The sequence below is a fragment of the Typha angustifolia genome, chromosome 8 (genome assembly GCF_048772165.1).
Source record: "Typha angustifolia cultivar Huaian chromosome 8, ASM4877216v1, whole genome shotgun sequence".
Classification (NCBI taxonomy): Eukaryota; Viridiplantae; Streptophyta; class Magnoliopsida; order Poales; family Typhaceae; genus Typha; species Typha angustifolia.
The window spans coordinates 14,971,542-14,983,815 of record NC_133246.1 but is presented as its reverse complement, the minus strand read 5'-3'; the positions used below and the strand labels follow the sequence as shown (position 1 = coordinate 14,983,815).

The 12,274-nt window shown below is 35.7% G+C and overlaps 4 protein-coding genes across 5 annotated transcripts; 3 read left to right on the top strand and 1 right to left on the bottom strand.

The window, feature by feature from the left end:
• The first annotated feature begins 410 nt into the window (after window positions 1-410).
• LOC140764174 (methyl-CpG-binding domain-containing protein 4-like) lies at window positions 411-3,902 on the top strand. The gene is made up of 2 exons (XM_073102583.1): window positions 411-720; window positions 3,038-3,902. The coding sequence occupies exons 1-2, from the start codon at window positions 715-717 to the stop codon at window positions 3,533-3,535; spliced, it is 504 nt and encodes a 167-aa protein (XP_072958684.1). The 5' UTR covers window positions 411-714; the 3' UTR covers window positions 3,536-3,902.
• A 924-nt stretch (window positions 3,903-4,826) lies between these two features.
• Window positions 4,827-7,650, top strand: LOC140764913 (protein RESISTANCE TO PHYTOPHTHORA 1, chloroplastic). Its single transcript, XM_073103763.1, has 4 exons — window positions 4,827-5,112; window positions 6,091-6,301; window positions 7,003-7,172; window positions 7,262-7,650. Exons 1-4 carry the CDS (start codon window positions 4,864-4,866, stop codon window positions 7,286-7,288), a joined length of 657 nt encoding a protein of 218 aa, XP_072959864.1. The 5' UTR covers window positions 4,827-4,863; the 3' UTR covers window positions 7,289-7,650.
• Window positions 7,651-7,877: 227 nt separating this feature from the next.
• LOC140764914 (uncharacterized) lies at window positions 7,878-10,007 on the top strand. Its single transcript, XM_073103764.1, has 3 exons — window positions 7,878-8,069; window positions 8,183-8,228; window positions 9,467-10,007. Exons 1-3 carry the CDS (start codon window positions 7,878-7,880, stop codon window positions 9,520-9,522), a joined length of 294 nt encoding a protein of 97 aa, XP_072959865.1. The 3' UTR covers window positions 9,523-10,007.
• On the bottom strand, window positions 8,064-12,062 carry LOC140764912 (peptide methionine sulfoxide reductase B5-like). 2 transcript variants are annotated; one of them, XR_012105111.1, is made up of 5 exons: window positions 11,656-12,062; window positions 10,655-10,811; window positions 10,335-10,539; window positions 8,776-8,938; window positions 8,064-8,217 (listed from the first exon to the last, which is right to left on the bottom strand). XR_012105111.1 is itself a non-coding variant. In XM_073103762.1 (3 exons), exons 1-3 carry the CDS (start codon window positions 12,009-12,011, stop codon window positions 10,381-10,383), a joined length of 672 nt encoding a protein of 223 aa, XP_072959863.1. In that variant the 5' UTR covers window positions 12,012-12,061; the 3' UTR covers window positions 10,153-10,380. The 2 variants fall into 2 exon arrangements, 1 of the variants encoding a protein (XP_072959863.1); XM_073103762.1 differs by lacking the exons at window positions 8,064-8,217; window positions 8,776-8,938 and having other exon boundaries at window positions 10,153-10,539; window positions 11,656-12,061.
• Window positions 12,063-12,274: the final 212 nt, after the last annotated feature.

The window sequence follows — 12,274 nt, the reverse complement described above, 5'->3', positions numbered from 1 at the left end:
GTTATTATCACTCGCAACATTAAACCTTGTTCTTGTGTCTTATAATTTTATATTTATTATTCTAAGAATAAGAATCTGTACTTTAAATGAGACAGAAGATGAGTAATAAAAAAAAAATATGCTTTTCTTTTACTTTTCTTTATCCACTTTATAACAACTATACTCTATTATTATTATTTTTTTCAGTTGCAGCTCGAGGTATATGAATCGAGCTTGAGTGAGTTGAGTCGACAGTTAAATATTAAAATTAGCATATAGAGTAATACAGATAGTAAATAATTAGCATAAAATTATAATTATCCATTTGAATATATTATAATACATTCAACTATATATATATATATATATATATATATATTATCGATCCTAATCAATATGAGATTTAGCTGGCCTAGCAACAACTCGTGGCAAGAAGGGTGCCTACACCCCTCCTAGCTGTGATTCGCTCACTATCAAACTTTCAATCACAACCAACCTCGCCGGCATGCCAAGAGAGCTTATGCCCTGTTGACCACGAAAAGGTCGAAGCGGGTGAATAAATAATTAATTTGTGGATCTGGATCAAGTCATTAGATTTGGTTTGGCCCGAAAGAAAACTCCACATCGATTTGAACGATCCAAGATGGGTCCTGCGAAAATGCTAGAAGTTGGTCTCTACAAAGGGCGTGGGTTCTAGCAAATCTCCGCAGCCGAATCAAACATCGCTGGAAATCCATGGAGGTACGCCTTTCAATATTTCTCCTCCTCCTCCCTCTCCTCTTCCCCGATTAATAACATTTGCAAGAAATGGGAAAAAAAAATTCTCGATTTATTTCTTGATTTTACTCGGAGTGGTCGTTGGATTTCATTAGTTTCTTCGCATCTGTAATGATTCCTTTGCTGTTGATTGCTTCTTTCTTGAGTATGTTCTGGCCGCCCGTTTGAAGCTATAAAGAGCCATACGGGCATGGTGGTCTCTGGAAGTAGTTGTAGATAATCCAATCAGAGTCTGGAAGATCTTGGGGTCTATAGTGTGAAATATAGGAAAGAAGCATATAGGCAAATGTTGATCTCGAACAGTAAGAGAATAATCTTTACTAGTTGTCCTTCTCAGTTGCCTCTCCTCTTCACTCTCTTCTCTTAGCTATTGATCTTTTTCTTAGAAGGTTGCATTGTTCTCCTTTTTTCCTATTGGAAATTGAGCGATAACAAGGTATCTTGAATTTTATTCTTTCGTTATTCTTCTTCTTTAGTAAAGTGGCCAAAGCAGAACAAGGAGTACCAACATAGTTCTTTGATTATATCTTCTTTTATAGACATAACAAAATAAGAAGAAAGAATGGAAAAGGAAAAAAACTGAACTTGTGGACTATAGTCCTTTCATCTTTCTAAGACTATTTATGCATGATTATATCTGCCCACCTTTGATCCTGATGGCTTACTTTTAGATCTTGCAATTATGGCTCTCCTTAACTCCCTATTGCAACTACTTAGCAATAATGAAGTTCTTGGTGGTAAGTACCGTAAGTGGCAGGTATGTGTTTCACTTGTTTGATAAGTCATTAAAACCAGCAAATATAACCACCTAAGTCACATCTCCCTTTTACCCTGATTAATCAACGAGCTTCTGATGCACCCCCTAAGTCACAATTGTAGCTGACCGTCTGTACTAGATACTTATTGGCCATTCAGATATGCATGCATTCATTCGTCTCATGTTCCAAAATGCACTCTTTACATCTCATTAAGTTTTAAATCCGTTTTGACATATATTGTCATATTCCAGAGATCGTCTTGGTTTGGTCATGTAACAACCTGAATAGTGTAAGGGTTTATGGAGGGAACTGCAGTGGATTAACTTAGTGCGAAATTAGTTTATAACCATCAAAGGCACAATGTCAATAGTTGTTTTAGCCCCATAATTAGCAGCTTAAGTTTTTCTCTCTTGTATTAAGAGTCTTAAGTCAGGACGATCGCAGAGAGAAATTTAAAAAATTGGACAGGAATATAAATCTTGCTAATGGTCAAGCCAGTGATGTGTGCTAGAAGTTATATTTTTCACTTGTTCAGCTGATTAGTACCATCCATCCCCAAAATCTCTTTCAGCATATATTCCCGGGGCTAAAGATATGGTCCGCTTTGTCCCAACAAGGAGGTAAAATAACTGTTCTAGGATTATACCTGATTACTGGTATTGGCTGGAGCAACTCTCTCTGGGCGCTTTTAGAGCCTAGGCAGGATACCAGGGAAAACCAATTTTGCCATGACTGTTTTGCGAACAAGTACAACATTAGCAAATTTTGGCTGGTTTTTTGGCCTTCTTCTGTTAGCCTCTTGTACTAACTACTAAAGAAAAGAAGAAGGTTTATATCTGTGCTGTCCAAAGTTTATGTGCTATATATGGAGAATGGTAATAGCAATATGAAATGTTGTTAAGTTTGGTTCAGGGAAAGACAATTTAATAGAATGACTGTTATAGCGTCTCTTTTGAAATGATTCATTTGAAATAAAAGTGCCTAGAACTATACGGTGAGGAAATCTACATCAAAATTTTTGACTAATATGATAATTTTTGCTACTCAGTAAGATCCATTATTTGATTGGTCTCTCAAAGAGGTTAGCATGATATTCCTCTCTATTTTGGTGGTTTTTATTGAATTCTTTCCTTTTTTCGAACCTTTCACTTTCTCCTTTTCTTTTTTCTCTTGGTGTGTTTTCTTTCTTCTTTCACCTAAACACTAGATAATGTAATGCAAGCTGCACAAGTGCACAGTTTTGTATCAAAATTTTGCTTCCTTTCTTTTATGAGCTTCTTCGTAAATATTTCACATGTTGACATAATCCTTTCTTCTATTTTGCTTTTCTCTGTGATGAGAGTTAGATAATTTCTTTTTCTATTATACAAGCGTCTTGTATTCAAACATTAGTTTTGTGCATTTAAGGGTCTCTCAAGCTACCAAATTGCTTTTGTGCATTTTACTCTTGGAACTCTTTTCTGTGACAAAATGCAGATGTGTAGGAATAAGTAACATACCTAACTATGCATTCTTCATCACAGAAAAAACGTACCAAAGATTCTATTGGTGCATATGCAGTACAATGTGGTAAATGTTTCAAATGGAGGTTGATTCCGACCAAAGAAGAGTTTGAGACTATCAGAGAGAACTTCATTGAGGATCCCTGGTTCTGCGACAAAAAACCAAAATTTTCTTGTGATGATCCTGGTGATATAGAGTATGATAGCAGTCGGATATGGGTCGTCGATAAACCAAACTTACCAAAGACTCCCCCCAATACTGAAAGAATGCTTATAATGCGGAAGGATTTATCTAAAATGGATACCTATTACATCATGCCTAATGGGAAGAAAGTCAGGGGTATAGGTGATGTGGAGAAGTTTTTAGAAGCACATCCTGAATATAGAGGTACTTTGCCTATTTCAAGCTTTAGTTTTACGCCGCCCAAGGTTATGGAAGATACAGTTTCTAGCAATTCAGAGTGGAAAGCTTTGGCAAGGAATAAGAAGCCAAAGACAGCAAGTCCAGATGACAGTTGAAGGCTAAATGGAAAGAAAAATGAAAGAAGTGTTTCACTTTCATTGGGAGGAGCCTTGTTCTTGATGATTTGACGGTCTTAAATCATATGCTCTTCAGTGCAATTGATCATCGCGGTCAGCACTCATCTCTCTTCTGCAATGGCACATCAGAAGAAGTCTGGTGATTGTTTAGATTGCATGGTCTAGTTATCCTATTTTCTTGGACTGTTGGTAAGAGCAAATCTTAGACCTACATTTCCATGGGTCTCCTACCATGTAATTAGAGCAACCACTGTCAGCCTTTTGTTAGTAATGGCTTGATATTTCAATCATATTTTTGTGGCTCTCCTATCAAAACTATAAATTCTAAGTGTACATTGTTGTGATATCCCTAAGCTCAGTTTCCTCATCCATCAGGTTACATATGTTCTTTTAAATTGGATCTTTTGCTTTAAAGATTTTGGACATATTGGTTCTATTCTCCATTTTACTAGTTAAGTTGGTCTCTCTTTAAAAATGAAATTATATTATTAGGATCCCAGTTACTTCGAAATGATTAAGAGCCCATGGTAAACTATAATTATGTTGGTTTTATTAAGATTGTTAATCCTAAATTAACTACCAAATTATTTGAAAAATCATGTAGCTTAGTTCTTCCTCTTTGCCTACTCACATTAATGCTGAAGCATACAAATTCACCGATTGGCTAGCCAGCTCGTTCTATGAGGAGTTTCTGTATTACCACTTATTTGACCCAAAAAAAAAATCTAAATAAAAGAGAAAATTAAGTTTTAAGCTCTTGGTTAGCTAAATTCATTTCACCCATTATAGTTTTATTTATAACAATTTATTCCCTTATAGTTTAGACTAAAATTGCAACTATTATTTTTATTAATATGTTTAATACTCCTAATTTGAAGATCTTCGCTATACAAAATTAAATAAAAATTTAAATATATTTAAAATAATACTGATTAAATTTTAGATGAACAAATATTATATATATATATATATATATTTTTTTTTTGTCATGTAAAATTTTATCAATATTTTTCTAAATGCATTGAAAACTTACTTAATTCTCTATAATTTTATCTCGAATAACTATCTTTAAATTTGATACAGGGTGCGATTAAATATGATAAAAAATATAAAAAATTTAATTTAAATATATAATCATAAGTGGTAAAATAATAAATGATAAAAAAATCTATTCTTTGGGCGGCGTAGATTTTACAGCATAATGGCGTGAGGTTATCATGAAGAAGGGATGAGGAGTATTAAGGCCATCCATCTCTCCCATCATCCCCCCTTGTCCTCCCCTCCCTCCCCAGCGCAAAAAAAGGAAAATGTATCCGTTAACTCCCTGCAGCTCTACAATTTCAAAAGAATTTTTCATTTTACCCCCTGTCAGGACAAGCTCCTACTATTCCACCCTTATCCGTCCAAGAAAGCTGAGGGCTAGGGCACAATCCGAAGGTTTAGATACCTCTACAGTGAGTGGAAGCACAGGAGAAGACGAAGAGGGAGAAGGCAGCAACAAACCACCACCTCCTCCGCCCTCTGTTGTTCCAGACATTGATAAGGACATTAAGAAGGTGAGCTGCACGGCTTTTTTAGGTTCAATTCTCTCTGCAGTTGTTTGGATTTTTCTTATAACTGTTCATCTATCATAGTTTGTAACTTGTAAGAGATACCCATTTGGCGAATTTCCTTATACTGATCATTTGGTTTTATTATCTTATTTGTGTCTTGCGTGGTGTTCTAGAGGATTTCTTTTTATTTTTTATTTTTTGAAGCCTGCATTTGTTTCGGTTTTGATATATTGTCAATAATGATCAGGAAAGACAATAAGTTCTACTTGGTTTGTTAGGTTGCCCATGAATCTAGGATATCCGATTTAATAATTATTATGAAAAGCCTTCTGCTTTCCATAGTATAATCAACATATTTGTCTTGTAATTTTCATTACTGAACACAATTTCATTGATCTGCTGTGTTCTGGGTGTTCTTCCTGTGGCTTGAGTTGCTTGTTCTGGTTGGCACCCCTTTGCTATGGAATCAAGTTTCTTCCATTACTTGTTGTCATAACCTAGTTCATTGGTTTATCCGAGTCATCATGAGTGTGCTCCATGGCTGGTGAGTGGTGATTCAGCTAATAGTGTTATAATTCCTGTACCCTGTCAGAACAATACCATGGTCCCTTTCCCTCAATTTAGCTGAAATGTCACCCTCAATTCAGTTAACAGTGTTATTTCCCCTCTGACTTCATACTCATCCGCGATCTTTGCACCTCAGTTTATATAACAGCTTATAATAGATGAGGAACGGTACAGTGTATAGATGTTTCTTCTGTTATTCATTCTATGAATTTGAGGAGGTTGCATATGTTCAACCCAACATGTTCAGTATTCATTGGTTGAAAATCTTAGATGCACATCAGTTATATGCACTACGATATAGATACTTGTATGAACACTTCCTTATAACTCTTGTGTTATTTTGCTTAAGGTATTTCTTCATTACTCTTTGAATATATAAGTTTATATGCATCCAGGACTAATCATCATCAACAGGTTGTTCAAAAGACTGCCGCAACCTTTGCACCAAGGGCTTCCACGGCCTCAAAGAACCCCGCTGTACCTGGAACTGCTTTATACACTGTTTTTGAGGTTCAAGGCTATGCTTCAATGTTACTTGGTGGAGCTCTCTCCTTTAATCTTATATTCCCTTCAAATGAACCAGATATCTGGAGATTAATGGGGATGTGGTCTATTTGGATGTTCAGTAAGTGACCTTTTGTTTTTCAAAATTGCAGAACATTTATCTTTAGATAAGAAGAGGTGAAAAAGCTTTCTTAGTTCCTTGTTTTAAAGCTATCTATTGAAGGGTTAAAATATAAACAGAATCAACTGTAACTCAATTCCTTCCTCTAGATTCTATTCATATGTCATCGAAATTGTTAAAGACCTTAACCTAGAAGACTCTAGATTCTAGAAAGTATTTGACATTTGGATATTGGAGAAGTTCAAAAATTGTAGACTTCAGCTAAACTGTAATTCAATTGCTTCTTATTTATTCCTCCATTTAATTGCACTACTAGTTTCAAATGGATGCTTCTATTACATGCCCAACAGAAGTTTAAGATAAGCCATGCAGTAACTTCTAGGACAATTTCGCTGAAATTCTCAAACTATTAAAACTAATGTTAGTCTTAGTAATATACATGTTTAATTCGTTGAGAGATCTATAGTGAAAGAATACTGTTTGAGATAAATTTCAAAAGTATCATAGTAGAGAAAAATATATCTTTTGATGCTCTACATCTTGTATCCACTTGTCACACGGTCATGATACAGTTAATCGAACTGCATATATAAGTATCCTCAGTATGTAACATGACTAAGTTAATTACAAGCTGCAGCTGAGAATGCGGTGTTATTTAGGACAAACATATTATTCTTCTCTAAAAGTATACCATTTTGCAGCCATACCTTCTCTTCGAGCGCGTGACTGCTCAAAGAATGAGAAAGAGGCACTGAACTACCTCTTTCTTGTTATCCCTCTTCTCAATGTTTTGATTCCATTCTTCTGGAAATCTTTCTCAGTTGTTTGGTCTGCAGATACAATTGCTTTCTTCATGATGTATGCCTGGAAGGTATTTCTTTGTTCCTTTATTGCACGTGCAAGTTTCAAGTTTATCTCTTGTCCATTAAAACTCACCCTGAAATATTTAACTCCTTGCAGCTCGGGTGGCTTCAAAAGTCGGATTAGTGTTGAGTTCGGAGGGTTAGTTTAATCTTCATGGAGCTCTTCAATGAATTGGATAGATGAAAGGGTTCTATACCTATAAACTTTCTACCAACAGCATTACCTGAAGTCAGATCCTGAAATAGTCAGCTTAGACTAATAAAGTTGCAGATAAATTTGTAAGATGAGAACTTTTGAATGAGCGAGATTTACTGTCAGACGAGTGAAAAGCTTGTGGCAATTTGTCTTGGAAGGGAAACTGAAAGTATGATGTGAAATTTGGTTAGGAACTTATTTTGAACATAGGTCTCATTTTGTTTCAAATGTAAAGAAAATTTTATTACTTGATGTCAAATATCAGCTCAAAAATCAGTCCACTTCTTGTATTTGATTTTTGTTTCTACTTGCTTACTCAGATTGACTTGATAAACCACATTAGCTTGATAAATTTAGAGCAGCCTTCACTGTTTATCCTCTCAATCCAATATGCAACAATTGTGCCAAAAAAAAACGAAAAAAAACAAAGAAAGAAAGAAAGAGAATTTTGCCGCTACTTCGTATTAGTCCGGCTTGAACATAACCCACAGTCAAAACTGGAAGTTTGTGTTGTCAAATGTCAACTCGAGGGGAAAGAACAAGCGAAGTGATGGGCATTTCATCGAACACCAGCGACGCGCCGCAGCAGCAACCCTCGTCGCCTCCTCCTCCTATTCTTCCTCCACCTCTTCATCAGACCGACGCCGACGAGGAGGACGAGAACGTGAAGCAGCTCAAGGAGTGCTCCGCCATCTATCTCTCTTTACAGGCAACGATATCTCTTTCCCTTTCCTCTTTCCAAGCCCTTCTCTTTCTCGTTCCCTTCATCTCAATCACAACCTGTATTGGTGGATTTACGTTTTCTTTTCTTCATCTTCTCAGGATTGCCTCGCGGAGACCAACAGGAACTGGAAGGCCTGCCAACCAAGTACGAATCTAAGATGATTTTTCTCTTTTCTGTGAAAATAAGAGCTTAATGTTTACAGATTTGAAACAAGTGAAGCAGAATTCTTGTAGATATAGAGTAAAAGAGTATTCTTGTTAAAAAAGAAAGTTACTCAAAACAAAACTTAGGGTCAATTTTCTTCTTCTTGATAATGATATTGCATAATTATAAGAAAGCTGTGGTTGTAGGATTGTAGCATGTATTCATCATGCTTACCAACAAATGAAAGGATGTTGTAATATCATTTGTCTTCACAAAAAATGGTTTATGGATTTGGCATAAGATTTGAAGAGTATTTCATAAGAATGTTCATGACCTAAAATTCATTAATGATCCTCTTACTCAAAAGATTGACAAAGTTGCAAATTACTGTGTTGCATGGATTTTGTATCTAACTGTCTTAAGATCATTAACAATTATAGACAACAAAATTTAGCTGTCTATTGGATAGCCTGTACACTCTTTGAGCATTTGTCCTGTTTCTAATTGTCTGGCTTGAAATGCTCCATGGAATATTAACAAAACTTACATTAGAAAGTCAAGATTGCAAACATGTTATTTCTTCCATCTTTTTCGTCTTTGGTTCATAATAAACATCAAGTAGGGTGAATATTGAGGAGAGTATCTTTGATATATGCATTTGTTGCAATCACGAGTATCAGCTTGTTATGCTGGAATCTCCCCGAGTCGATCTGCAAAGCCACCAAAAGAAGTTTCATGCAACTGGTACTACAAATAAGTGTTGTTTCTCATTAAAAAAAAAAACTTATATAGCTATGAATCATGAACACCTTAATATGCTGCTAGCCATGGTATATGTGTAGGATATAATGCTCATATGCTTCATACATGCGTCTGATACTTCTTTCAATTATCCGAATTTTAGACTGGAAGCAGAAATATCAATCTGTTCTGCTTCTGGATATATTTAACCCTGATCAAATGGCCTATGATGTTACTTATTATTATGAGGTGTATGAATATACAAGTGCTTTTATTGATCTAGCTTGTTAGTTCCTGACCTTTATGTACATTAGAATGGTTACCATTCATATGGTAATTTTTAAATTTATCCTTGCAAAGAAGTATTAATAGTTTTCAACTTATCTGCTATTTTATCTAGGAAATCTTATAATGGTGAGATAGAAATTTATGTTCTTGTATGGCACTATCTATTACTTTTTATTAAACACATCTGTTTGACATTTTTGTATAACCAGTTGTTCAAGCTCTCAAAGCCTGCCATGCAAGGAGGAATGAAAGTCCAGAAAAGTGAAAATCACTGGTGCAGCTGCAGAACCTGAGAAGTGGGAAGTGGTTGCAATAGATATCCATTTTACAATTTAGCTTTTATTCATTGGCGTGACAATAATTTGTTTTCTTCCCTACAATAGCAAATGTTGCTTCTTCAGTTACAATTGTTTGCTATTAAAATGTTCTCTTAGATTTTTATTGACAAAAAAGAGCATCTGGTTACAAGCATATTTTTGTGACGCCATCTCAAAATTTTCTCCCTAGTGAAATTTCTGTCTCTCCTAAATGATATTTGGCTTTATAAGGCCAATAACTTGGCAACTCATATGAGCATATAATTGTTGTGAAGTTGGTCGTTGCTTAAAGAAGCTTGCTGTATCCATGGAAACGCATCATGTGTGAGATATTTGAAGAGATAATGCTTAAATATGGTTGTTGATCACCAAGCATAACTGGTAGTATAAAATCTGCGCAGAACTACCAGTTAGCAAAGGTATTAACTTGCAGACAGAAAAAAGAAAAAAGCTACTTCCCTATCTCTGAAACCAAAGAGTAACTACTAGTCTCAGAATCAGTAGAAAGATCGACAATGTATGCAGATTATGTTTGCCATATGCATTATCTAGCTTAAGTTGCTTCTTCTATGGTATCATCAACATTAGCATGACTCGCCTTCTATTGCTTAAGTTCAACATCAGATGTTCTCCAGTCACAAGGATTAATGTTATTAACAATCATCAGAAAGAAACGGCTAAAGTACATAAATGGCCACCATATATAAGTTATAATTCATTGGACAAAAGCGACAACAACATTTTTCACAGGTCTACTCACTATTTGCACAAGATAGCATCATATGGAACAAGCCTAAAAGAGCAGATCAAGAAGTTGAGGAAGCAGGAGTAAACTTGAGAGAAATGCTGTTGACACAGTGGCGTTCATCAGTAGGTGTTTTAAATCCCTCTCCTTTGAAGACATGGCCCAAGTGACCCCCACAAGCTGCACAAGTGATTTCTACTCTCCTTCCATCAGGATCCATCTGAAATTATAAATGAGACATGCCAGAGTTATCATGAATATGAATGGAGAACAGGAAGAACACATAAGATAGTAAATTATTTATGAAAGAAAAGAAGATGAAAAAAAAAACATACAGTGCGATTTATGGCGCCAGGTAGACCCTCATAGAATGCTGGCCAGCCACATCCAGAATTGAACTTAGTAGTGGACTTGTAAAGAGGTGTGCCGCAACCAGCACACTCATATATTCCGTCAGCATAGAACTTATCGTATTCACCAGTTCCTGGATACCTGAAAAAATTGCACACTATTTTCATACTTGATGTCATATGTAATCCGTTTTGGGCATCAACTGATAACAAATTAACAACAACCAAAATGATATACGGAAGGTGAGGATAAGGGTGAGTTCAACAGACCACTTCTCAGAAGCACATATTTTATGCAGCTCAAGCTTCAGATATCCAATTTTCCTTCTCTATAACTTTGATAATGTATTAATGTCATTATATCATGCGTTAATATCTCCATGCATCTTGCTTGTAATTCATGAAAATATGACGTAAATTATATTCAAATAATCTCAGATGAACGATCAGAGTAATCAGACATTTCACAATACTCAAGCAATTCAGAATCATACAACAATGTAAGACCTGCGAACTATGTGTCAAGATAAAAAGAAGGCTGAGGAGTGATAAACACAGATCCCTTTGCATCTCAAACTTAACTTATGGATATTTTCAATCTCAATCAATTGGATAATATCTTTCTAAGGTTTTCTTAACATGGTCTCCCATGCACCTTTTAATAAAGTAACTGACCAGTTTCATCCACAATCAACAAACACTTTCCATTCAAGAAATATGAAATAATTGATAAAAGGTAATATCAGCTGAATGCGGGACTCTTAAATAAACAAGTGAGGAATGATAAAAAGGTAATTTTTGGTAGTCAAATTGCGAGAATCCATTTCTCCCAGTGTGACTCATATATCAGAGAAGATCATATAAGATGACCCCTTGAAAGCCCAAGCAAGTAAGAGCAAATAAAACACCAAAATTCTATAAACTAGAATAAAGCATCAAAACACAAAATAAAAGTAGGAAATCCAAGCAAACGCATCTAATCTTACTCCGTGCCCTTCATCCGAAGAATTCGGAACTGCTCCGGCGAGAGCACCGCCCTCCACTCCTCCTCAGACTTGGGCACGGATCCCGACGACGCCATTGACACGGTCACCCTCCTGCTCGGATGCGAGAACCCACCAACCCGAGTCCCAATTCCAAGCCTACAACCTGGGAAAGATGCGAACTTGAAAAGAGTCGTACCTATAAAAGATCTGTTTTTTAGATGGGAACAAAGGGGTAGTTTATTGGCGGAGGAGTTGACTGGGATTTGGATAGGGGTGGAAGCGGAACGGGGAAAGATAGCTGTTAGTGGCCTGGGAGGAGGGTTGGACGCATTCCTCAGCAGTTGTTGGACACCCATATCCTTTCCTTCTTGGGGCTCTCTCTCGAAATTCTAACCGTTGAATAGAATCTATCTTATATCAATTGGAGATTTCGTTACTTTATTTATAATAAAATGCAGCACGTGCTATGCATGTGCTATGCATGTTTTTTATATGAAAATTTATTACAATTATTATTATTATTATTATTATTATTATTCATAGGAATTAATTTTACCCTAACTAACAGGTAGTTAATAATAGAATAAAGAATATTTCAATAATTTTTAAAATAAAAAAT

What these genes read in the sequence shown, in the direction of transcription:
- LOC140764913 (XM_073103763.1), top strand. Translation starts at nt 4,864, where the DNA reads ATGTATCCGTTAACTCCCTGCAGCTCTACAATTTCAAAAGAATTTTTC. An exon ending in GTGGTCTATTTGGATGTTCA is followed by an intron (nt 6,302 to 7,002) that starts GTAAGTGACCTT and finishes ACCATTTTGCAG; the next exon opens with CCATACCTTCTCTTCGAGCG. An exon ending in TCATGATGTATGCCTGGAAG is followed by an intron (nt 7,173 to 7,261) that starts GTATTTCTTTGT and finishes AACTCCTTGCAG; the next exon opens with CTCGGGTGGCTTCAAAAGTC.
- LOC140764914 (XM_073103764.1), top strand. Translation starts at nt 7,878, where the DNA reads ATGTCAACTCGAGGGGAAAGAACAAGCGAAGTGATGGGCATTTCATCG. An exon ending in CCATCTATCTCTCTTTACAG is followed by an intron (nt 8,070 to 8,182) that starts GCAACGATATCT and finishes TCATCTTCTCAG; the next exon opens with GATTGCCTCGCGGAGACCAA. An exon ending in CTGGAAGGCCTGCCAACCAA is followed by an intron (nt 8,229 to 9,466) that starts GTACGAATCTAA and finishes TTGTATAACCAG; the next exon opens with TTGTTCAAGCTCTCAAAGCC.
- LOC140764912 (XM_073103762.1), bottom strand. Translation starts at nt 12,011, where the DNA reads ATGGGTGTCCAACAACTGCTGAGGAATGCGTCCAACCCTCCTCCCAGG. An exon ending in CTTCGGATGAAGGGCACGGA is followed by an intron (nt 10,812 to 11,655) that starts GTAAGATTAGAT and finishes CAATTTTTTCAG; the next exon opens with GTATCCAGGAACTGGTGAAT. An exon ending in CTGGCGCCATAAATCGCACT is followed by an intron (nt 10,540 to 10,654) that starts GTATGTTTTTTT and finishes TTATAATTTCAG; the next exon opens with ATGGATCCTGATGGAAGGAG.